The sequence below is a fragment of the Onychomys torridus genome, chromosome 5 (assembly GCF_903995425.1).
Source record: "Onychomys torridus chromosome 5, mOncTor1.1, whole genome shotgun sequence".
Taxonomy (NCBI): Eukaryota; Metazoa; Chordata; class Mammalia; order Rodentia; family Cricetidae; genus Onychomys; species Onychomys torridus.
This window is the reverse complement of record NC_050447.1, coordinates 52,244,940-52,272,030: the sequence shown is the minus strand read 5'-3', so window position 1 is coordinate 52,272,030 and position 27,091 is coordinate 52,244,940. Positions and strand designations below refer to the sequence as shown.

Here is a 27,091-nt window from a genome sequence, read left to right as displayed (position 1 = left end):
AGTAATCAAATCAGAACAACATTCCATCACCAAATGGTCATCAGTTCTTATGGATGAAAACAATAGAATTAATCAAAGTCCACAAACCAACAAATTATTTTCTAGGGAAAAAGTCAAAATAGTAAGTTTTTAAATGAGCATAAGACTTTAAAGTCATCCAATGAGCTTCCAGGCAGGATACTGCATTTCTTACTCTGCCTTTCAGTGGCCTCAAGACTGGGGAGAGGCATGCACAGAGAATAGTCTGGTCCATCCAGGGGCAGTTTTCTGAATCATTCTCCTCTCTCACTAGGTTTCATGTTGTATCACACCAGAGCTGAGTAGTTCCCCAACAGCCCTGTCATCATATCTGAGGACCTCTTTCAGGCTGTGCTTTGTGTGCTGTCCCAGCAGGGGGGTGGCTTTGCCTCTGATATCTTGAACTTGCTATATCTCACAGCTGGACCTGTCAAAGGAAGGGAATGAAAAGGTCTGTTAATAACTGACCCTGGGAAGTTAATTACTCAAGTAATGCAGTATTTCCAATGGACTCCAAGATTTTCTGTATTACTTGTGCCCTTGCACATGCACCATGGTTTGTTTGTTTTGTTTTGTTTTGTTTTGTTTGTTTTGTTTTCTTTTTGTGGGGATGTGGGGGAGGTGAGTTCTTGATTTTTTTTTTTTTTTAAATTGTGAGCCTAGCCTTTAATGTCTGAGTCATCTCTCCAGACCATATGCAGCTTTTCTTAACCTAAGTTCATCCAAATGTGCAGTAACTTTCCAACCTGTACATCATCATGCAGTGGTCTGCATGTCTGTACCCGGTATGTTCATAAGGTGTCCTCCCTATCACAAACACCTTGAGGGGTAGAACATTGATCTGGGAGGACTGTAGGTTCAAGAGGTCAATGACCATAGATTCGAAGTGTGTCTGTGAAGCTAGCTATCTGGCCATAAATGAAAGCAACCCAGAGTTTTGGAATTCATTGTCTACTGTTTAGTTCTAAAATTTAGTTCAATATATATCAAATCCTGACTCAGACTCTTTTCCTTGGCTTTTAGTGGTACTAGAAGCTATGTGGCCAAGCTTCCTTGTCAAGAAGACTTGTGTTGGGACTTTGGTGGGATTTATAATTTTTAATAGAACCATCTTGGGAAAATTACTTACCCTTTTGGAGCTTCATATTCCACAACTGTAACATAATAATGTTTACCACACAGACTTGAGGTAAGGATTTAATCGGAAAAAAAAAAAAAAAAAAAAAAACAAAAAAAAAAACAGACAAAAAACATTAAGTGAGAATTCTGTAATCCATAATAACACACAAAACTTGCTAGCTATTATGTTTAGGAAAGCCATTACATATCTCTTGAATTTTTCAGTTTAAGGGGATGAAGATATTTATTGACAGATATTTGACAGAACTGAGTCATTGTAAACAGAAGAAGTCTAGTAATACTTTCAAAAATGACAATTGGTTTTATTGTTCCCATTCTTCACGTAAGTACAATAAAGCTGGAAAAGGTTTGGCACAATCCACATGGCTGATGGCATGAAGATGCCATGAAAATGGCCTCACATTAAAAGCTGTGTGTTCATTTTTCCTGACATGATGCTTCCCACTCCTCCATGGTCAAGCTGGACATTTGGGAATGTGTTTCTTCATTCTATATTGATGGTCTTTTATATCTCTTGTGATAAAGCTTCAAGGTTGTAAACTAGGTAGTAGTCCCTACAATAGTTTGTAAGTAGCACATTTCTGTCTCCTGAGAACTTATTTGAAGGTTCTAGCAAGAAAGCACAGCTAACTGTTCACATATTCTTGACTGAAAACTGGTCCTCATCCTTCAGGGAAGGTCATCTTCTTTGAAGTGTTAGGAGGGACACACATGGAGTGATGAGGGAAGAAGGGGGCAAACACTTACAAGTTAGATCAGCCAAATCAACCATAGTGGTGAATAGGATAAAAGATAAAAGCCAGTTCTGCCTGACATTCTACCTCTCTCTCTCTCTCTCTCTCTCTCTCTCTCTCTCTCTCTCTCTCTCTCTCTCTCTCTGGGCATGTGAGGCAAGCACTCTATCACTGAGCTTCATCCTTGTTCCTCAGCCCACTCCTGATTTGAGAACATCACAAGAACAAATCAACCAAAGTATGCATAGTTAACAGAATGTCCATCAGTACGACAGAAATGTCCTTTGGGGAATTCTATTAATAAGAATACTTATTGGTATGCCATCTGACAGACACAGCATCCAGACATGGCTGACACTGCTACATTCAGTATTTTCCCACCACATGCCCTCCTCTATAGACCAAGGATAACTTACAACTGATGCTTAAAGTTTTGCTTTCTCTGAAGTGGAGGAGAGTTCATTTCCTTTTCATACAGTGGAGTGCACTGTATAGGAGGGTTTTGTCAGGGCTAGTTCCTGCCCATTAAGGGAGGACACAAACACATTATACATTGGGAGACTGAGAAGAGATGAATGACAGTTATTCTGCTTGACTGTGTCAGAGTCTTTGATCTTGAAATCAGTGGTCATTACAAAGACAGACTGAGACTAGATACAGGACTGAAATCAGAGGGTTGCATGTCTCAGTGTCAAATAGCTGATCTCATTTAGTTCTGCTTGTGTAAGCTTTGTAAAAGTAGAGGCCACCAGTATTTAACTACAAACAAAATATCAGTCAGTTGTTTAAAAAAAAATGTTCAAAAAGGATTCTCAGGAAACACTAGAAGCCATAACGTGATGCTAGTCCCTAGTAAAAATCTTCCTCACTTCTAGAGTTGAGGATCCCCATAATATAAGTATTGTCTCAATCACCCTTAAATTTAAGTGTCTGCAGATAAACTGCCTTGACTTGGGAATTATTGCTCACGTTAGAGTCAATAAGAGTGAAAAATACATCATCAAGAAAAATAAAAAGCCAGTGCTAGACATTTAACCTTCATTCTTTGCTAAACAATTGGTCAAAGATCATCAGGAGTATGAATATCACATAGAACAGGAAAAGAAAACACTGGGACAACCAGAGATGGCTTAAAACAAATAAAAAAGAGAATGTCACAGAGACAGATTTGGCAATATTTAATGCTTATGATTTTTAGTATTATATTCCAAATTAGAAATTTAGAAAATAAAGTAAAAGATATTCCAAACATTTAAGAGGAAAGTGTAAATAGATGGAAAAAAATGTGAGAAAGAAGCCAAGAGCTCTTAGGAAATGGACCAGAATCCCAGAAAGAAGTAAAGGAATAAGGATGGTGAGAAGTGTCTGCACTGAATGCCATGATGAATGGGAAGAAGACAAGTTATCCGATTTAGTCAACCAAGATCCAATGTCATAATGAAGAAAAGATTTACATCTTGATGTTTATATAAAATATTCTATGGCAGGATTAAGAATGGCAGCAGGTCTTCCTGGGTGTAGAGAAGGCAAACAGGCTCAGGGTAACAATAGAGCAGGGATTGGGTTGTCTCAAAAAGAGCAACATCAGAATACTCAACTGCTTCACAATAGTGCACATTCAACTTTCTAAAGGCAATTCTGTTAAATCTGGAATTATATATCTAGTCTAATGATTAGGCAAACATGAAGACAGGTGATTATTCAAATATGAAGACATTTTCAGTTGCAAGTCTAAATCTACCAAGTTGCTTCAACATGGATCCAGTAAAATATAGGAATGAACGGAGTAGAGAGCAAGAGGAAGAAGAGCAGGAGGGAGGAAAAAGACCTATTTAAGGGTATAGAGGAGGACAGTCCCAGTTTGATAATTTGCATGTGAGCCAGCAAGGCAGAGACAGAGAACAAAGGCCTTAAAAAGGAAAATCTCTGAAGACAAAGAGGGCTTTAACACTATACCTGGTATAACCAAAAGGCAGAAAAAACACAATAATGATAAATTTCCATCATATAAGTAAATGATTAGAAACTATAGAAAAATGGAAAAGAAAAGTTAAGATCCAAATAAAAGGCAGATCTAAAGTTTTGATAAGATTTTTTCATGTTTGAAACATAAGCAAAGAAAAACACATATGAGCTTGATGTTATGAGCATCCTCATTACCTTTTGTACCTTATTTCACAGCTTTTAGAATACTACATTCAATTGTTTGGGTTGTTGCTTGTATCTTGGATGGAAGTGGGAACAATACCAGCTGTGTTTGCTAGTGGGTCTTCATTGCCTTCCATGGTTCCTACAATATAAAAGAAATGGTGGCAAGCTGCCTTTCTTTGATCCTTATGAATTTGGACTTCTGATTTCCTATGTCACAGGATCTCTCTACTTACATGGTAGAGACCATTGTAGTCTATATTTTACAGGTGAGAAAACTCAAGTTTTTTATAGAGTAAATTGATTTCCTGGGGTTACCCAGTATTATAACCAGTGACAGATCTAGGAAAAGAACTCTAGTCTTAACAGACAAAATCCTAGCACAGAGAAGAATTAGACATAAAGTCCTGCTTCTAATCAAGAAGCTATTTATGATTGATACCTGATGGCAAAGGGAAAATCTCTTTTCTCCAGTGGAGAGACACCGAGTATATCCACTATACCCCAGGGCAAGCTCCATGCCTGAGAGTAATTGGCCAATACAAAATGGAGTCCATGCTTCTTGTTTGCTTTTACTTTTATTGTTTTGTTTGTTCAGTTGATAGATTGGAATATATTTTGTGAGTTTAAAGACCTGTGCCAATTTTAGTTTGCTGTTCTTGTTGGATGCTTGCAGGAGAAGATGTGACCCCTCAGCTTCCCGCTTCTACTGACATGCCTTTGCCCCACCATCATGGACACTAACTCTCTGAAACCATAAGCCCAAATAAACTCTTCTTTCTATAGCTATCCTTGGTCACGATGGTTTATCACAGCAATAAAAAAGTAATGAATACACATAGTAAAGGGGAAAGAATGGAGGGGAATCCTGTGCATTTGAAAATAACAACTGGTACAGCCACTTGCCAGAGTGAGAGACTAAATGATAGATGTAAAATCTTATGAGAGAGAGAGAGAGAGAGAGAGAGAGAGAGAGAGAGAATATCAAGGATTGGGTCTTAACACCTTTAGCTTTCTAAATCTCAAATTCAGAGATGAGTTGGCCAGTATATATATGTTACTTATCATTAAAAGGTCGTCATTCCAAAGCAATCTAAGTAATTGCATTTGTTCAACATCTCTGATGCTGAGGTTTCCACAACTGGTCAGAATGAAAAGGACAACTGATTGTTGGTGTGTGCCCATCCCCAACTGATACATCTACATCACAATTCCTATTTAAGGCTCATGGTACATAATAGGAGACAGGAAGAAAGATTGTAAGAGCCTAAGGAATATGAAGTCTGCTGTAAGATTGAATCTCCTAAAAATATAGCAAGGCTACACCCATGAAACCTCAAAAGTATGCCTGCTTAAACAAGATCTGACAATGACAATATCAATAGACATTCTAATGTGGAAGGGGGAAATCTATGGTCCCCACCCATAGACAAAGAGCTATAAGCAATTGATGACAGCTGAGAGAAGGAGGACTAGTCTTTCCCAGGGATGAGCCCCTCATTTATTATCCAATATCAATGAAAACATATATATCCAAGAAACACTAAGTGAATCCAGTAGATTGTACATGCACCTACATGATTAAAGGAAAAGAAGCCATAGATTTGAAAGGGAATGGGGGAAGGGTACATGGGAGGAGACAGAAGGTATACATTTAAACTATAAATATAATTATATTTAATTTTTGAAATTGTAAAAAGAAAGCCCAAACCTAAGTTGTATATGTACACTTTTCTCTACTGTCAAAGCTCTTTTTGTTTTCTTGTTTTTGAAACTGGCATATAAAGTAAGTTTTTCTTATGGAATTTTCATGCATATAATGCTTTGGTTAATCCTCTTCTCCACTCCTCTTATCTCCCTGCCCCCTCCCCAGTAAACTATCCTAGTCCCAATATTCCCCTTTCCAGTCTTATAACACACACACACACACACACACACACACACACACACACACACACACATATGTGAAACTTGAATCTACATATGAGAGAGAATATGCCATATTTGTCTTTCTGAGGCTAGATTACTTATTTCACTTAAAATGCTACTTTTTAGTTCTATCCATGTCTAACAAATTTCATGATTTCACATTTCTTAATAGCAGAACAAAATTCCATTGTATATACGTACCATTTTTTTTTATTATCCATTTATCTGTTGGTAGACATGTAGCTCCCAGCTAATATCTATTGAATCAAATGTTTTGTGTCCATTAGTAGCAAATTAAATGACTAAAAAGTGGTCTCTCTGATATTCAATGTTAGTTCAATTATTTGTAAAAACGCCTCTGTTCTTTGTCATTAATTTAGGTGTTTTGCCTGCATGTATGTCTGAGTGCAATGTGCAAGCAGTACCTGAGGAGCCTCTGAGAAGGCAGTGGATTCCCAGGAACTGCATTTGCAGATGGTTGTTAGTAGCCATGTGGGTGCTGGGAACCTGAACCAGTTCTTCAGCAAAGTAAAAAGTGCTCTTAATTGCTGACCTGGCCTTGTTCTTTAGCAGATCAATCTCTATTGACTTCATGGTAGAACTTAATGCGGGTAGAACTTTCTCCTTTCCTTCCCAGCCACAAGGTTGGAACAAAGCTCTCTCATTGGTGGTCCTGCAGCTGCTCAGACCCAAGTAAACACACAGAGGCTTATATTAGTTACAAACTGTATGGTCTATGGCAGGCCTCTTGCTAGCTAGCTCTTGTATCTTAAATTAACCATTTCTGTTAATCTATGTTTTGCCATGTGTTTCATGGTTTACCAGTCTGCTGGCATGTTGTTCCTTGGACATCAGGCTGGCATCTCTTCCACTTCTGCCTTTCTTCTTACTGTCTCTCTCTTCAGTTTCCCACTTGGCTGTAGTCTGACTTACCATAGGCCAAATTGTTTTATTTATCAACCAATAGTAGCAACACATATTCACAGCATACAGAAAGACATCCCACAGAAACTTAATGCAGTTTCACTTTTGAAAGAATGGTTGACCTTTTCCCCTACAGCAAAAAATATACACAAAGCAACTCACAGTTCTGTTCCATTTAGAGACAAACTAAATAGGATGTTTTCCCTCTATGCTAGCAAAGGCAATCACAAAGACACAGACAGTAGAAATCCATGCCATATTTTCTCCCTCTTAAAGCTGAAGGTACTTTGGAAATATGCCACTTCTTTTACTTCTTTAACAAACATTAGTCATGTGCCAAACACCACTGTATGTGTTTTATATAGTTGCTCACTTGGTCCTTAGGACACGGCCAGAATTCACTCTCATCACCTCCAGTTGGCAAATGAGGAAAAATGAGAGATGCAGGGGAAATCATCTGCTTGGGGTTGCAGACCTTGGAGAACAGAAATTCAGGTAGTATTGTGCTCCTGAATCCCAATCCTTCGTAATTTTGCCATATGATCTCTTTGTAGAAGGCCAGCACAAAAGAGGGAAAATTATTTCAGTTTGACAATGAACTGAATTCAGGGTTCCTAAATCAGAATCTGGCGAGAACAGCTTCAGGCTCTATCATTCCATTAGTCTATCTTCTTCCTTTTTCTAAATCAGAGTCCTTCTAGATTTCTTACGGTATCTGTACTCACTAATGTCTCATTGTTTCAAATTAATTTGGCAAGTGCCAATGCTCCCCATGTGGTAAGTCATATAATCACACAACCACCAATTCCTAATAGTGTCTCCTATTTCTGCAAGGCAATGCTTTCCAATGCCCTTCTTTCTGCTCACCCTGAAAGAAATGAAGTTTTCACTGTGTTCTCTGGAAATCTGTCTGGTTCAAGGAACATGGAAGGCTAGTGCCTGGCACACTAGAGAATTCCTCAGACTAGCCATGTGGAGTTTTCCATCTGTGGTTTGAGGCCCTTCTGTAACAAAACCCTTACTGTTTTGTCTCACCTCCCTTTAGAAAACATCCATAATTCTTAGGCTGAAAGGATATCTACCCAATCTACGTGAGCATCCCAAGCTACCATTTATCCAAGTTCAAGCCACTTATCTGTAAGCCAGATCAACTTAATAATACAAACAGTTGCAGGAAACAGAGGTAGCCAAAAACATGTGGGAAACCATAATGAATATTCAAGTAACGGGAACATAATACCACATCATCCTGAGGGAAGGGACTTGAGCAGTCCTTTTTTCCAGAACTGCATGCACCTCTTGTCTTAATGATGTATTTCCAAAGCAGTGAAACAGCCTCTTGCTCTGCCTCACACTAAATGGCAGCTGATCAGCACAAAGGGTTAAGTAATTAACACAGCAAGCAAGTGTGATCAGTAGTGGTAAGAATAACTAGAATTAAAACCAAATATGTCTGCTTTATTTACTATTATTTTTCTTTTTAATTTCTTATATCATATTAACTTTTCAAGCATACTTAAAAGCAAACATCTGTCATATAATGTATGAAACATTATCTCAAAATGTTTTTATTTTGACTTCTTTGGCCCTTTGCTAAGATCCATGCCGTGGAGAGCAAGCATTTAATCTTCAGGGCTTACTAGTGTAGTAAGAAGCCAAACTTCATTTTGCTAAAAATAATGATTGCTTAGTATCAAAAGATTTCACAACTTCCCCTTTAGTGCTTGAATTCATCATTATAACAATAACAATATTTTTTTATATGGCGCCTCCCAGCCATAGCATCTAACTTGCCAAATGGGACCATACAGTTAGAACACATTAAACCCATTAGATGTGAGATAAAAACAGATAAGACCATTTAAATAGCATGTAATCATGGAAGAAGGCCATAACAGAATAAATATGGCTTAGGACATCTTTAACCAAAGCACTCAAACTATGGCACTGCTTATGGGGTCAGACATTCCAGAAACTCAAGGCAACATGTGCTATGCGCCATCAACTGGGCTAGGTCATCCATGCCTCAATTGGTGTTCAGAAGCACTTTATGTAAGCTCTATTCTAATGAATTCTTACACAATATTTTCCAAAGATTTTAATTTTTAATTATGTGTACTTGTGGGTGTCTGTGTGGAGGAATGTGCATATGAATGCAAGTGCCTGCAGAAATCATAAGCAACTGATCTTCCTGAAGCTGGACTTACAGGTGGTTGTGAGCCACCCCATGTGGGTGCTGGGAATTGAACTCAGGACCTCTGGAAGAGCAGTCAGTGTTCTTAACCACTGAGCCACTCTCCAGCACTTGACTCATTTAACTCAATGCCACTATTAGAGTTTACTTTCAGCTATTTCAGTGGCTCTATGATGATCATTAGTGTTGTTCAACAATTTTCTAGCTGTAACTTTCAGAAATAAACCGTACTACATATTTCAACCTTTGTTCAGTTGGGCTGGACCATACAAGTTCTAATGCAGTGTGAATGGATGATATTCGACTACTCCCGCCAGTGCAGAATATCTACTTGCTTAGTGCAAGTGTAGGGCTCTCCTTCCATGACTAGCAAAGTAAGAAAGAGTAACTGGTTCAGCAATCTGAGACTCTGTGAACTCACAGTGGACTCACACATAGAAGGAGCAAGAACTACATCATTTTTAAAAACATTGTATATTCCAACCTGATTGGGATCTGTGCCTCAGTTTAGTACAGAGACCTATTTACTACAATCAGACAAGAACTTCAGTGAGCAACCTTTGAAAAAATAATTCAGTCCAGAAACCCGAAATACTTTGAAGCTTTATGATAATGGTTATTATTTATCGTATACTTACACATGTTAGGCATTTGGCAGAATGCTTTCCATATATTACTGTGTCAGATGAACTAAATGACTTTAAAAGGTATGATTATAATGAAACCATTTCATCAAAGGGGAAAGTAATGTTAAGTAACGTTATCAAAATTGCACAGCTTATCAACTAAAGAATTTCATTAGAACTGAGGCTGGTGAAATACAAAGTGTATGCTTATTAGTACAAGGATGTACTTCCCCTCTGCATAATGTAGAAGAAAATCTGTTCTCATATCAGTGGCTGAATAAATACCGCTCTTCAGCAGATGGTGTTAAAAAGCAGTACTGTTTTATAAATACTTATATATTTTGTGATTGCTAATATATTAAGGCATTTATCTTTCATTTGAAAAGGGAATAAGGAAACTTGTATTTTGATATATCTATCTTATTCCAATCCACTGAAATGTCATAGTAGATTCTCCATATCCTATTGGAAAAATATATGGCCCATAAGGAAATGCTATTCATATTCATTAGAGAACAAGCTGTGTCACCTCCAAGTACACAACCCAAACTTTCTACTGAGGCTTCTGAAAAATGTCCTGCTGGAAGGAAGTCTGTCCTGAAACCTCCTCCCAATACTCATATTTGTTTCGAATCATTTCTCACACTTCTGAAGATGTTAAAGAGGGTGAAGAAACACCTTGCTGACAACATGCTCTTTGCCAAAACAATCAGTTCTTTTCTTTCTTTGCCTTCTAAAATTCAAGTGCTCAACACACGCTCTTTGGGTGTATTCCCAAGAGTTTGTTTGGTTAGACTTCACCATGGAAAACAAAATTGGTTCAGCTGAAGTCTGTAGCCAGAACATTTTAAGCTTCATAGACCTTCAAAGTAGTGACCTTCTCCTCACCTCCTCTGCCTCTGTGCTCCATTAAGGAAAATACCGGAAGATGTTTCCAGTCATAGAAGCCAGATTGCATTTCAATTCCATTTGAGAAGAGGAACTGAGTGGAGTTGGAGCAGGTGGCTGTTTGTGGCTCTTACCTCAAATGAGCTTTGGAAAGTTCTTCTGTAAATCTTTGAAAGTTTTTTGCAAGTTAATAAATGTCTGGACTTCTTGGTTTCTTATTAGACGAGTCAGCTTTATTTCTACATCCTCTTTCTCTTCTTTCCCAAGAATCTCTACAATCATACAAATCACAATTTTATTCAGAGAAGATTGAAGACAATTAGACCCCTAACCTTGCTGTTGAGAAAAAGAGGATGTGTTCACTGTGTGCCAGAAGAGTGTGCTGATCTTTGTATTTCTGCCTTATTTGCCTGAACAGTGCAGGTGGGAAGATCTGAAGGGTCCTTGCTCTCCAGACTCCTATCTCAGCTGCTGCAAAACCATCCTTTTGGTAACAGCATGGGTGTATCTTTGAAATATGGCAGCTTCCAGCAGTCCCATCCATAAAACAGCTCTCCCACATGCCTGACCTTCCCTGCCACCTCCTTTGTCCAAAGCATCCCACAATATGAAAACAACTTGTTCACTCTTTCCCCTCAATCATCCCATCTGCTAACCAGCACTAACTATCCCCTGGATCTGGTACATACACCAGCCTGGGATGCTTTTTACCTGGGCAATTCCCAAGTCTACACTGTCTTCAAAGATACAGTCAGATGACCTCTTGTGTAGCTTTCTTTTTCCCACAGCCCAAAGGAACACCTCTTCTTCGACTCACCATAATCTTCGATCTACTTTGTTACCATGCATTATTCTTTCCATGTCTATCATCTCTTGTCATTTTCTGGAGACCAAAATTGATCCCTATTTTGATATTCCCCAAAGTGCTCACCATATAGTGCCATTTCAAAATATAAATGCCAGAACATGAGCAAAACAAGCAAACAAAAATCTCCCATGTTCACAGATTCAGAAACAAAGCCAATCAAAATGGTTTTAAAAATTGTTAGAGAGAAATTAAAGCTTGCAGAGAGCTATATTTTGTGCACATTTCTAAATCAAGTCATCTTGATGCTACTTTTTCTTTTAGTATGTCATGTCCAATCCATCAGTTAATTCTATTGATTAGCTTCAAAATATATACAGAATCAAACCAGCTTTTAAAACAAACCTGCTGTAGTTACCACTACCTCTTGCTTGGATTTGTACGTAAGGGCTTCATGCCAAGTGCATTCTCAACAAGGAAAGTGGAAGAATCATCATTTAAATAATTAACTCCAATAATCTCATTCTTCTACTCAAGGTCTTGTGAAGTCTTTCTTATTTTAGTCTTTAACAATGGGCTATAGGTCCTACCTCACCCACACAGCTTCCCTTGATGTCTCTTTTCCATGCCCTCCCTACTTTGTGTACCCACATGGACAACTAGCTCTTCACAGTATACTTCTGTCTTTGCCCACTGTTTTCTCTGCATGGAACACTGTCCTTCCTGAAACAGCCTTGAACCTTTCACTCCTGTCCTTCAGATCTTCTAAGCAGACCTATCGTAACCACTGCATGTTTTTCCTTGTTTCCTTTCAGTTGCTGTAACAAACGGTGTTAGAACAGAAACTTAGGGGAGCTAAGTAGCTCACAACTCCAGATTACAGTCCATCACAGTAGAGAAGTCACAGTGGCACAGGCTTCAAGCAGCTAGTCACATGGCACTCACAGTCAAGAGCAGAGAGAAATTACTTCCTCCATAAACCCTTGCTGCTCGTTCCCAGCTGTTTCTTGCTATTGCACAGTTCAGAACCCTCTGATGGTGCCACAACAGTAGGCTGGGTCTTGTCAGATCAATCAAAGAGACCAAGTTAATGCTCCAGTGACATCCACACAGGACAACTGCCACTCTGTCCCACCACATATTTGCCCTCATTAGGTCATGATTCTTATACTTTTAACAAATCTACCATTTTTATATTCTTCCTTTGGCAAGATTATAAATGTCATAATAGTGAGGAATCTTGGCCAGCTTTCCTTAAAAAAAAATATTTTCTGAAAGACAAAGAATGACTGATTTAACTTAAGCTTTGAATGTATTTCTCTGGTGTCTAAAACAATGAAGCTCAGTATGTTGATAATTTCAGACCTCTAGATTCTAGAAAAATAGTCCCACCAAACAGAATAAAAAACAAGATTAAGTATTTTATTACTATGAACCCAAATAGGACCAAGTAAACAATGTGTTTTTTTTTTCTCATTTCATTTGATATATACAACTGTACAACTTGTGTTTCTGCCACGCTTCAGTGGAGATACATTTCAATGTACGATCAAGTATCATAACAGATTTATGGAATTTTTAATGCAGACATTCATTGTATAGAGTCCATAAGGGAAAGACCCTATTTTCTTTATGCTCTTTGTCCAGAAATTGGCACATTAGGATGCTCATTGTTTGCTGATTGGATGAACAAAAAGACAGAACTCCTTATTTTCTGAAGGAAATAAGATAGTAAAATGTGAGATTTCTATTCACATAAAGAATTTTTTTTTGGATCTGGATATTGATTAATAACAAATTTTATGTGGATTTAGTGCTTAGGCAGTAACTTTTGTTATGAAAATAATATGTAATATGTCTCAGGAAAACACTATGAAATCTCTACTGTAAGATGGGCTACTCTTTTTTTTTTTTTTCACAGTAAGGGGATTACAGTATGGACCTTATATCTTCTAGGCATGTTACTACTCAGCTACATCCCTAGCCATAAGCTTGCCTTTCTGAATGTTCATTATTTCTTCTTAAAAGGACATAAATTGTTTTTAATTAAATTGAAGGTACTTATTTTGTTGGGTATGCACATATGTGTATGTAAGCAGAGCTGAATGTATGTCAGGGTGTATATGTGTGTGAAAGTTAGAAATTGTGAGAGTTCTCTGATTCTGCCATATGTCCTATGGATTTAACAAAACTGGTGGCAGGTGCCTTTAGGTACCGAACCATCTACCCAACTCACTTCAGATTGTTTTTTATTGACTATTCTTTTTTATACTTGGAAAACAATAATAATTTTATTTTATGAGAAAATTTTTATAATTACACATTATTTTTCAAAGTTTCTCTTTGCCAATGACTGTTGTGAATCTCATATAATAATGATAATAATACATATCTGTTGTGTATAAAAGCACTGATGTTTTATTGTTTCTTTTTTACAGCCCTTTTATTAACTACTTTGATGCTTTCAAAGAACCCTGCTAACTGCCTTTCATATTAACTCCATTGTTATTCTTTCCTATTTTCTTTCAAATTATTTAAGTCATTTAATATAGGTGAAAAGGGCCTAATTAACATTGAAAATATGAAATGTTAATTTTGTTTTCATAATTTCATCATAAATATGAACATGGTCATTTTTAATACACTAATTAAATATCCACATAGTCGGCTTCCTCTTGCACACTTTCTAGTACTACAAACTCAGGTTCTTCTTCTACCCAGTTCAGACCTGGCTGTCTTTAACCCAGGCTAGCTGGGAAGGTGTACATTGTACACTGAACTTCACTAATTTTGCCTGGCTGAGCAACAAGATAGCTTAAGTAAATGAAAGACAGGAAATGAAATGAAAGTAGGCCAAAGTTGTGTTGTTAAATTAAAAGAAATTTACTTTGCTAGCATACAAAAATGGATTATAAACAGTAAGTCAGTTTGCCTCCACAGGGTCCTTGATCTAGGTTTGAACTCGATAATTTTTAGGAGTATTCAAAACATTTACTGTGTAATCATAATTTAAGCAATAGGTTTTTTTCAGGATTTTTTTTTAAAGATAGCACAAAGGTAAACCTCAGTTAATCAGATCCCATCAATAAGATCATATATTCTAAATGACGAGTCCCAAACAAAATGTTACTATTCTTGGATCTTGAAGCTCAGGTATTCATCAAATCAAAAGACAAAGCATTTCCTACAGATTGGAGATTGTAAAATGCTAAAGTGTTTATTATACAACCAGAGAACCTTAATTCAGTCAGAAGCACCTATGTGAAAAAGCCTGTCATACTGTTGTGCCCGGGGAATCCCACTGCAGGGATGGTGGGAAAAGGTAGGTTGCTAAGATTCCCAGACCAGTCAGTTTGTCCTGATCAGTGGGCACCAAGTCCTAAAAACATTATCTCCAAAACCAAGAATGGCTCCTGAAGATAACATCTGAGGTTGGTCTCTGGACTCCTCCTTACAATAAATATGTAAGCAAACAGACAAATAAATAAATAAGACTTGGTCCACGTAATAATGTATAGTTTTTCAACAGTCAGGCAGTTCTTGAAAAGTAAAAGCCAGAGATAATTTGTCAAATAAATCAACAGAAAACTTTACCTGCAAACATAACTTACTTTTTCATTAACAAAGTAGTATTTAAATAAGAAATATTCTAATTAGGTTCCCACATGAGACTTCACTTCTCACAAAAGAAAAATGTCTACCCATTATAAAAAAAAAGTCTTCCTTGGATTATACTTCCTCTGAATGCTTTTGTTCCATATTGTGAAAGGGTATGATATAAAGTATTTTCTATAATCAATCCATAAAAAGAGTTGTTGTTATAACTAAAAATTCCAAATAAATGATATATGTATATATTTATTTACAAATAAACACAATTTTATTTCCTATGGGGCAAACTCCCAAGTACACATGAGGTTACTCTGAAGTGAATGTCTGGCTCAATGATGTGACAGTGAAGGTATTGTCAATCCCACAAAGGATTGACAGAATGTCCAGGGCATCTTCTGGGGCAAATCTTGAAAGACGAACATCTTTAATTTTTTTGAAGTTTTGACAGTTGTCTTAGTTTGCTTACTACTGCTGTAGCAGTCTTAGCTACGGTCACTATTTCTGTGATAGATCACCATGAGCAAAGCAACTTGGTGAAGAAAGGGTTTACTTGGCTTATACTTCCACATCATAGTCCATCACTGAAGTAAATCAGGACAGAAACTCAAACAGGGCAGGAATCTGGAGGCTGGAGCTGGTGTAGAGGCCATGGAGGGGTGCTGCTTACTGGGTTGCTTTTTATAGCTTGCTTTGCTTGCTTTCTTATAGAACCCAGGACCACCAGCCAAGAGCTGATACTACCAACAATAGCCTGGATATCTCCCCTATCAACCATTAATTTAAAAAATGCCTATAGGCCTGCCTACAACCCAGTCTTTGGAGGCATTTTCTTAATTGAGAGTCCCTCCTCTCAGATGACTTTAGCTTGGGTCAAGTAGATATTAAAAAAACAACTATGCAGCACACATCGTGATCAAAAGCACTTGGGGAGGAAAGGGCTTATTAGCTTACTGCTTATAGTCCATCTTGAAGAGAAGTCAAGTTGGTAACTCAAAGCAGAAACTTGAAGGCAGGAAATGAAACAGAAACCATGGTAAGATGCTACTTACTGGCTTCCTCCATGTGGTTTTCAGTCTGCTTTCTTATAGTCAAGACCACCTGCCAAAGGAGGCACCACCCATAGAAGGCTATGCTTTTCCACATCAATCATTGGTTTGTCTATGGGTCAATCTGAAGGACACATTTCCTCTACTAAAGTTCCTTCTTCCCTGATGATTCTAGAGTATGTCAGCACCACAATGGTTTTCTCCACTCTTTATTGTTGAAAACAGCTTACTAAAAGGAAGGTAGATGCCTTGTTGCCTTTGGTATTTATTAATATATAAATAAAAGGCTTCTTGTCTCAAATTTCCAGCTTGCTTATACCAAACAAACAAACAAACAAGCAAGCAAAATGTGTATTCCAGAGCTTTCCAAATAGCAACTAAATCAAAATCTTTGGCAATTGGACTTACCTGATTTTGTGCAAGAATGTCAAAAAATATTACTGAGATAGAAAAGCAAATATAAACAAACTATTAAATAAAACACAATATCTTAGACTTGCAGTTTTGGCAAAAATCGAACAACTCCATTCTGCCCAGAGCCTCCCACTTATAGCCAAATTTGCTCGACAGGTAATAGAGCTTATGGAAGTCCTTAGAGGTGGAAAGGAGGTGTTACACTGCCAAGGGACGCCAGGACTAGAGAAAGAGCATTGTTCAGGGTTCTTGTGGCTTTTGTTGCTTCCAGGAGAACATAAAACCCTCTTGGCTAGAAGCATCTGAAGGCAAATGCCAAGAAAAGCCTGTTCCTCTTATCCAGAACACCAGGAAACAGAATACCAAAAAGATGCACAAATCTTTTTGACAACACCTGCCATACTTGAGCCAAACACCAGTGGGAAAAAATTCTACTTGCATGGCCAAGTAATTTCAGTTGGGTCAAGAAGTCTGAATAATGTCTAGAGTTTCATAATATCCAAATATCTCATAATATCCTAAATACAGTTAAAACTCCTCATCCAGGAAAATCACAACTTGAGTGAGAAAAGACAGCTAATGGATATCAATGCCAAAACTAATAGTCTTGGAGCTATGTGACAAAGATTTTCAATCAACCATCATAAACACGCTTTGCAAGCAATTATGAATTCTCTTGAAACAAATGGAAAATTAGGAAATCTTAACCAAAAATAATTAAAATATCTAAGTGGGAATTATGGAACCATAAATTCAACCAGCATCCCTACCCCTCTACAAACACACTGATAGGTTTCGCAAATGAGTGAAAATGATATAGCTTGAAATCCAGAAGGATAATCCTTCAAGAAGCTTTGTTTTGCTGAGGATTGTTTTGGCTATCTGGGCTCTTTCACAGTTTGGTATGAATGATAGGACTTATTTTCCCTATTTCTCTGAAGACTGTCACAGAGATTTTGTTTAGAATTGCATTAAACCTGTAAATTCTGTTCGGTATCATGGTCATTTTAAAAAATATTAGTTCTACTTATCTGTGAGCATTGAATGTCTTTCCATTTTCTAGTTTATTTCTCAGTCTCTTCAGAAATGCCCAGTCTTCAATGTTGAAGAGGTAATATTAATGTTTAGAAAAAGAGGGAGGATCAAGAACAATAAGGATTACTAAAAAGCCATAAGAAGATGTTATTTTATGTTTACTTAAAATTTATATCTAATCTATCTATTTCTATCTATCTATTTATACACATAATTTATGCTATTTGGTGGTTAAAATGTACTTCCAAAAAGTCATAGACTACCTAGCTAAACTTTCATGAGAGTTCTTTTCAAGTTATTAGCCAAGGGACTCCAGGACTTCCAAAAAGTTATAGGCTATTGCCATTGCCCTTGGTTGCCTCACAGAAAACGAACATAAGACTTTATTGTTGAAAACACCACCCATTTTGTACACATGACTTTGAAGACTTGAGCTGGATCTAACCCATAAGCCAACTGCCTGAGGAACTCTCAGAGGATCTGCAAGAATTATGCAAGCTGTCAATGGAGAAAAATAATCACAATTCCTATCCAACTGTGAAGCCAATGAACCACAACAGTGACAGCCAGGTAAGATACCCCCACGTGTGCAATAGTGGCACATACCTTGGTAGTAAGCAACATCCATATACTTAATGCCCACCCAAAGGAAGGAATTAACACCTGATACTGTAAATCTAGCCAACTACCTGTGGCTGGTGTGGTTGTGAACCCTAGAGGAGAAAATATATACCCTTGCTACTTCTCTAGACCAGTATAATTCCCAAGTGCATTCTAAACACCTACCTTTACACTCTCAGTAAGTATGACCTTCCCCTCATGCTCAGCAGGTGGAAACCATCACAAAAATACACAACTGCTCAAAATGTAGAGAACAATGGACAGTGGGGTGCCCATTCCCAAATGATACATCTACAAAACTATCCCTACATATAAACCTCAGAGAACATCGTGGAAGAGGGGTAAGAGCCTAGTATGTGATCGTGTCTTCTAAGTATGACAGAGTGTTGCACCCATAAGATCTTAACAATATTGTCACCCAAACAAAACCTGCACAATAGCAAAACCAAATGACACCCCAACATGGATTTGGGCTGGGGGATCTCCCAAGGCCCCACACATAAATGAGGAGCTATAGGCATTTGATGGCTGCTAAGAAAGGAAGAATCAGTTTTCTCCAGGAATAAGACCTTGACAGAAAATCTAATCCCAAGCAGTGACCCCTAAACACATACACATACAACAACACTAAGTACACTCAGCAAGTTGTATTTGCATATGCATATGAATTTTTTTATAAAGGGGGTCCTCAATTTGAAAGGGAGTAAGCAGGGGACACATGAGAGGTTGGAAAGGGGAGAGGGAAGGGTGAAATGGGGCAAATATAGTACTCTGATACAAATTTCTCAAACAAATTATCACATAAAATATATAAAAAAAATAGACAGGCCAAAAAAGTCAAGATTAAAGCAGATAGAAAATCTGAGGACAAATCAATCAAATTTGTCAATATAACAGAGAGAAAGCAGCTGACAAAAAGCTAAAGGAGATTCAGAAGTATCTAGGTTAACAACAATAAAGCTGTTAATTTTAGTTTTTATCAATTAAATTACTCTCATCCCACCTTTCTTCTTTTCCTCTCCACCCTGTCTGCTCTATGCCCTTCCTACAAGGATCTTTCTACATTCATGCTGTTTTGTTTTGTTTTGTGACCTACTAAGTTTAACCAGGGCCTACTGTGTGCCCATGGGCTTGGAACTGTCTATTGGAACCCAATAGTTTCACCAATGTGTATACACTAAAGACACTGAATCTCCTTCTCCCAGATCTAACAGTATCTACTAATTCAGCATGACCCTTTGCCTGGTCCATGGCTGATAGTTTACAGGGTCAGTCTTGTGTAGGTTCTTTACAGCTGCTGTGAGATCATGACTACAATGGCTGCATCCTGCCCAGAAGGATGTATCTGCAGCCCCTCTTCCTATCTTTGAGTTCATTCATTCTTTTCACCTCCTTTTCCATACTGTTCCTTGAGGTTTAGGATGAGGTATAACTGTCTTAGGGCTAAGCATTCAACTGTCACTTGTTCTCAGCATTTAGAACAATGATGAATTTCTGCATTCACCACTGTTCACTACAAAGAGAACTATGGTGATATTTTATTTGTACTGAAATGTGATTTTACTTGTATGTTAATAAATAAAGTTTCCTGGGGGTCAGAGCTAATAGCAAGCCATAGCAGAAGCTAGGTGGTGGTGGTGAACACCTTTAATCCAGATCATATGACAGGCAGATCTCTGTGTGTTCAAGGATACAGCCAGCATGGAGACACATGCCTTTAATCTCAATGCCACCCATAGAAGACTTGGAAGTCTGTGTAGACAAGCAGTAACAAGGAGGTCATGTGGTTGGGTTTACAACCAATGAGAAGGCAGAACAGAAAGTCAATAAAAAGACAGAAACACAGGAAGTAGGTCTCTTTCTGAGGGAAAGGACAACAGTGGCAGCAAAGGGTAAGAAAGGTTTTTCAGTATCAGCTCTTAACTACTGCTCTGACCTCTTGGGCTTTTAACTCTGCATTTCGCTCTGTGTTTCTATTTAAAAAGACTGTTACATCTACAGAGAACCTTCTCCAATTACAGCTAGAGAATCAATTGTCTGTTGATAGAGATACAGATATTTCAAAGGCAATTTGGCAACATGTCACCTTAGCTAAACAAGGGTAATAGATTCCCCATTTATATAATTTTCCCAGCCACATGTCTTTTGTTGTTGTTTTTAATCATGTTTACAATATTAAACATGTGTCTCTTCCTGTGTAGTTGGGAAAGAAAACTAGCATATCATACATGTCACAGGAGTATCAGAAGATGAAGAGAGGGAAAGTGGGACTGCAAAATTTACAGTTGAAAAGTTCCCCAAATTTGGTGAAAAAAAAATGAATGCAACATTGCAGCAAGTAAACAAACTTCAAATGGGATCAATCTTGAGAAATCAATGCTGATAGGAGTCATAATTAACATTTGAAAACAAAAGAAAGCCTTTAAAGGCAAGAGTAAAAAGCAGCAGTCTATCCAGGGGGGAGTGAACAATTTGAATGGTGTCAGTTCCTATCAGAAACCATGGAGAGCAGAAGCAGCATGCTTTAAAAGTACTAAAACAGGGCCAGTGTGATGGCCTAGGAGATAAAGGCGCTTGTCTTCAAGCCTGATAAACCTGATCTGGATGTCAGGAACCCACAGAGTTGAAGAAGGGAACTTATTCTTGTAAGTTGTCCTCTGATCTCTAAAACAGAGCTTATCACAAAGGATAAAAATATGCTGCCCAGAAAAAAAAATCTTGAATTTAACAAGTAACATAAAAATAAAAGGCTGAAAGATATTATATCATATAACACTGATAGATATAAATCAAGTGATTATAGAGCAGACTTCTAAGGCTGATTGATCTGATGATAATAACGTAACTCCTAAATGTGCACACATCCTACAATAGAACAACAGACTTTCAAGTTCAAAAAAGTAAAAGCTGATAGCACCATGAGAATAAAGGAAAGATTACAAAACTCTTCAACATACCATGTTGCAAAGAAAAGAATTACTAGTCAGAAACCAGCATTGTATAGAAGAAATGAACAGCACAATCAGTCAGCAAAAGCAAAGAGACTTTGGAAGGTCTCCATATAAAATTCACTAAGAGTGACCAACCATATCCTGGATCACAAAACAAATCTCCATAAACATAAATGAATGGAAATCTGCCCAAGAGTTTAATCCCATTGCTGTTGCTTAACTACTGCTGCAGTATACTCACATCCACACCTTGTCCTTGTCTACACAGAAGCAACCTCTTAGGAAAGATTATATTTGACTTGTTTGGGTCCCAGTAAAAAGTTCAGGACACATGAATACCAGCCCTTATGTGCACAGAATGCTACACCTCAGCCCTTATTCCTTAAAAACCATTAAAACCTTTACCAGTTTCTGAGGTAAGTCCCTACAATATGGATGCCTCAAATAAGAGAGGTTTTCTAATGGTTCTATGGTCTTAAATTCCAAAGTATTGGTAAAGTTAGACTCTTTCAGATCTCTCTTTGATTTATACGTGGCTATCTCCTCAGTGTTACTTCCCTTGTCTTTCTGCTGTGTCTGTCTGTAAAAGTATGTTCTTCTTACCATGGCTTTAGTCATTCCATATTAGATGTCACCATAATTGCTTCACTTAATTTAATTACATATTTAAAGACCCTATATTTAAATATAGTTACATTAAACAATGTAAAAGTAATGTCAACAAATGAATTTTAAGGTATACAAGCCAGTAAAACAAAAACACAGGCTAGACCCCTCTCCTTCATCATGTAATTTTGTATTCTACTTTGTAGTCACTCTGCTCATCTTGGAAATTTCAATGTGTGAACAATACATATACAAAAAGAAGTGTATTCCATGATTAAATGGAATTCATCCAAATTATGTGAATCTGATTGAGCATACCAAAATCAACCACTACAATCTACCATATCAATAGGCTAGGGAGAAAAGTTTCACGCTCATTTCAATATATTAAAAATATTTCAGCATCTAGTGTAAAAAAATAGGAATCGAGGGCACTTTCTCAAGTTTATAAAAAGAAAAAAAGTTAAGAAAATAGAGTAGTAAAACCTACGAGGTACCATCCTACTCACCATAAAAGAAAATACTCCCTCTAGGATTAAGAACAAGGCAGAGATACTCGCCTTTACCATTCTTATTCAACAAGGAACTTATTTTTCTAGCATCCCATTCTCCTTTGTTGTCCCATTGGAAGGAAATCCAATAAATTCTCTTTTAGAAGTTTTCTTAATACTAGGGCTGGTGATCTGACTAAGTGTGGAGAAGATCTTGCTGCACAGGCCTGGAGACCTGAGCTTGATACCCAGAACCCATATAAAGATGACATTGACTCTACAATGTTGTCCACTGACCTCCACACACATACTATGGCATGTGTATATTATATATAAACCCACAATAACAATAACAATAATTGTAATAAAAGTTTATAAAAGAAACTGTCCTGATAATCAAATAAATTTTGTTTTAGTTGTAAATTCTTACAAAGAGAAAATATTTTTATCTGAACTCCAAAATAAACATTACTGTGTTGACATTCTTTTTTTTAATATAAGATTCAGAACATCAGAAGAATCATTGATAACCCAAAGACAGTTCTTTTGTGATGTAAAGTTCCTTACATGAAAAGTAAATGCTGGCTTAATTTACTTCTATTAAAGGACTCTTCTTTGGAGAAGACAGCCTGCTCAGTGCTTTGTCATTTTAACTTGTATTGGTACATGTATTACCTACTTTCTCCAGATCCCCTGTTTTATACTCCTAAATTCCATTGTATTTTTAAAAGTGAAATCATCTTTACAAAACATTTTCCCTTTGAGAGAAACATTAAGAAAAATTATGAATACTTCTCGAGAACATTTCCTTTCCCAGATGTTGCTCATGCTCCTCATTAATGACTAGTCACTGATCTGAGGTCAGGTGCTAAAACTTTTCTTTGTTCATGGGCTGAAAGAGTCCATATGAGATCTGAATCTGAAGCATCCCAGCTGGACCATAGTGGAGGCAGCATTTGGAGTGCTGAGTTCCCCTTTCCTCCAGATATTATGAAGGGGTTTCCATTAGGTGAAGGGCTGTGGCAAGCAGCACTCACAATTCAGTTAGGCAAGACTCCACCCTTTATTATTGTTTGGCAATCAATAGAACCACTGCAAATTTTTCTCAGTATTGTTTCACTATGAGACACTAAGACTGCCCTTTATGGGTGCTAAAACTTTATTGCCTATAGTCGTCTCCTATGTGGATGAATTCTCTTTTGTGGTGTGAAAGTGTTCTTGTCATTTTAAATTAAAATTTTTTTCATTGTCTGCTTTTTAACTTTCTGGGAAAGATGAAGTATAATTTAGTAAGTTCAATAAAATTGAGATTCATAGGTATGTCTCTATGACTATAACAGAGAAGTGAGGAATCCACCCTAGTAAAGATGGACTGAAGTATGGATGGTTGTATCCATACTCTGCTGGTTTTAAGCTGGGGCTAGGGGGTGGATAAGAGGTTTTAAAGGACATACAATTGGCTGTCTTTGCTAAAATTTTGTCAGTTACATAGGAGGCTACAATTTTGCATCCAATACAGAATCAACAGGGTTGATGTCTTTATCATCATCAGAGGTGTTCAAAAGTGTGTTGGTGGGTCATTTCACAGAGACCTTATTATAAGGAGTATATGAAATGCTTCAATTACATGGGACACTGGTTCATACTAGCCAGATTGGAAGATTTTGGTTTAAAAGACTACTCCAAATAAACTGGTGTGTTTACGAAAGACATCTTAGGAATTTTTTCTATAAAAGTAGAGATATAATATCTAGCTCAAGGAAGAATATAAATCATATGTGTTATGAGCATCCAGTACACAGTTCTTAATTTTGGTACATGGGTTAGCTTTCTTTTGGTTATCAATGCCTCTTCTGATGTTCTGAATCTTATTTTAAAAAAAAAAAGAATGTCAACACAGTAATGTTTAATTTGGAGTTCAGATAAAAATATTTTCTCTTTTTAAGAATTTGCAACTAGCCGGGCGGTGGTGGCACATGCCCCTAATCCCAGCACTTGGGAGGCAGAGGCAGGCAGATCTCTGTGAGTTCAAGGCCAGCCTGGGCTACCAACTGAGTTCCAGGAAAGGCACAAAGCTACACAGAGAAACCCTGTCTTGGAAAAAAAAAAAAAGAATTTGCAACTAAAATAAAATTTATTTGATTATCAGGACAGTTTCTTTTATAAACTTTTATTACAATTATTGTTATTGTGGGTTTGTGTATAATATGTGTAGGTATGCATGCCATAGTATGTGTGTGGAGGTCAGTGTACAACATTGTAGAGGAAATGTCATCTTCATATAGGTTCTGGGTATCAAGCTCAGGTCTCCAGACCTGTGCAGCAAGATCTTCTCCACACTTAGTCAGATCACCAGCCCTAGTATTAAGAAAACTCCTAAAAGAGTCTTTATTGGATTTCCTTCCAATGGGACAATAAAGAAGAATGGGTTGCTAGAAAAGTAAATTCTTCTAAAAGGAGACTCTACATCAAGGTCGGGGCTGATGGACTAATGAGAGGCTGAGTATGTGAGTAGTAAGCAGACATGGAAAACCAGAGATGGAAATGGCCAGAAAAAATGAAACCTTGGACTAGTGGAATGTCTGGGCTGCAATATATTTTAGATAGTCCTTTGTTAGCAGAAGTAGTTTTGGGTTTTTGAGTGAAGACATAGAATTTGTAATTATCACTATGTTAGCTATTGGTATTAGTATTAGTTTTTAGAGAGTATGTGTTCCATTATATAATTCTAACTTAACTAATAAGCATTAAATGAGAGAAATAATGTTTTGGCCATCATATCACATTTGATACACACACTGGCACTATAGAATGGAGAGTAATTTTTAATTAATATTAAAGGGTGACAAAACTCTTTTAACCTGGACTCTCTCAAATAAGAAAAGAGATCAAGGCTCAAGGTTGCAAGATTATATTTCTGGATACTTCTCTTCAGCTGCATTGCCACAGATAACAGGATATACTTTGGCACACCCACACCTCTGCACAATGAGGCCCTTTTCAGGTATGGTAAATAATTTCTTATTGCTTATATTCTTTAATTTTTCTGACTTCTCATTATACAGTGTCCCATCCAACATTCACTGTTGCTCTAAACCAGAGTGACTTTTATAAGTACCTAGACCACAGTCCTATCAGACTAACAATAGACTACATATCGCAGGAACTCCCATTATCCCTGCTCGCCAACATGAGAGTCATGCAAAATTCCTTCCTCTACTGGCTCCATTACCCTAGGAATACACAAGCAGCTGTGTTGACATTGGGTTAAATTGAGAGTGAAGAGTAGGGAGACTCTCACATACAAATAGAAAGAGAAATAGAATCTGGAAGTAAAGAATATGTCTTAATTTCCTCAGTTGGAACAAAAAGTACTTTTCCTCAGAATCCATGTGAATTCTAGGAATTCTAAGATTATCTAGTAGTATCTTATTTGGACATGTGCATTATACAAGGCTTCTCATTGCCCCCAAGACTCTATCTATCATTGATAATATTGTTTCTATGGGGACATGAATTTAAGATTTCACATGACAATCTTCTAAAAAATCCTAGGAAACAAACCTATCCATGAGTGGGGCATCCACAGTCTTCCAGCACGAACTGTTCCCAGGCTTGATCTCTCTGACCTAACCTGCTCTCTTAATGTCCAACTTCTGGGTGGCCCAGGAAGTCTATTGTCCCTCTGAGACTACAGCAGGCATAAGCAGTGAAGAAAAGGGAAAGTTCCTAGATCAGAAAGAGGGAATAAGGAGAGGGGAGAAGACAGAGTTACTCACCAGACATTGAAAACTGTAAGTCAAATCATTGATGTTGAAAGGTTACAGGTCATTGGGAGAAATTGAATGTGCAAATTTTAGAGAGGAGAGATAAATATTATTAAGAGCAAAGACTGGTGTGAAGGAAGCCTGAGTATGCACTATAGCTTACAGAAAATTGTGGTTTGAAAACACATTTAACCTTGTGAAAGGTCCCATCTTCTCAACTCTAAAATTCAGAAAATGTTGACATCTCTGAGTATTTATAAAGATGAAATTATTATTCAGATGTGACTAAGAGGGTCTCTGGTAAAGGAAAGAAGAAAATAATTCTGCATCTCTGGGATTTCTCCTGAGAAATTAATGTATTTGTGAATGCTTATGAGTAGATGATCATTAACTAGTATTAATATGCTTTTGAACCAATATATACATAAGAAACATTGGATATTATATTTTTTCTGTCAAACACTGTAGAACTTTTGTTTAAGACAGGGAATTCAAATATCTTTATCTCCCCAACTCTGTAAAATCTTTATGCAAATGTTTTAAACCACACCTGTACCACACTTGGTAAAACTTTTGCTTACACAAAGGCCCTGCTGCATTCTGGGATCTTAAGCATCCAACTCCTTCACTCTTTCCTTCATTTCCTTTGTACCAATTCTTTTCAAACTAGCCAATTGAGAAAGATTGTGTTGTCAAAGCCCAGTGGATACTGAAAAGACAATCACTGCATCTGTTAGAACAAAATCGATGTGCCCTCCCTGTCCAAGTGTGCTTGAGAGCCCTGTTTGGGCATTGGCACACACTTTTTGTTTGTGTACTACTTTTTATGACACTGAGATTATTCTTTGTTTGTTTTAACATATATGAAATATCCAATAGGGGTCAATCATTGTCCTAGAGAGATGAGTCTAGGCAAAGCAAAAGGAAACAACAGTCTATAATAGTAGATGGGATGGTCAGGGATGCTAAAATATGAGCAGTAAAGGAAGGAAGCAAAATATCTAAGTAGAAAGGCTCTAAGGAGAGGCAATAGCAACAGTATACACAAGATGGCAGTCATCTTGGACATGACCACGGGACAGGTAAGTTGATGCTCTGAAAGATCTTGGAACTAGTGCACAGAAAATACAGGCGTAGGAGTG

General features: G+C 37.3%; 1 protein-coding gene across 1 annotated transcript in view; it reads right to left on the bottom strand.

Moving 5' to 3' along the window:
* Positions 1-288: 288 nt before the first annotated feature.
* Positions 289-27,091, bottom strand: part of Sugct (succinyl-CoA:glutarate-CoA transferase) — a 668,818-nt gene continuing 642,015 nt past the window's right edge. The window contains 2 exon segments of the mRNA XM_036188867.1: positions 289-392; positions 395-445. Coding sequence (XP_036044760.1) covers positions 289-392; positions 395-445 — 155 coding nt within the window.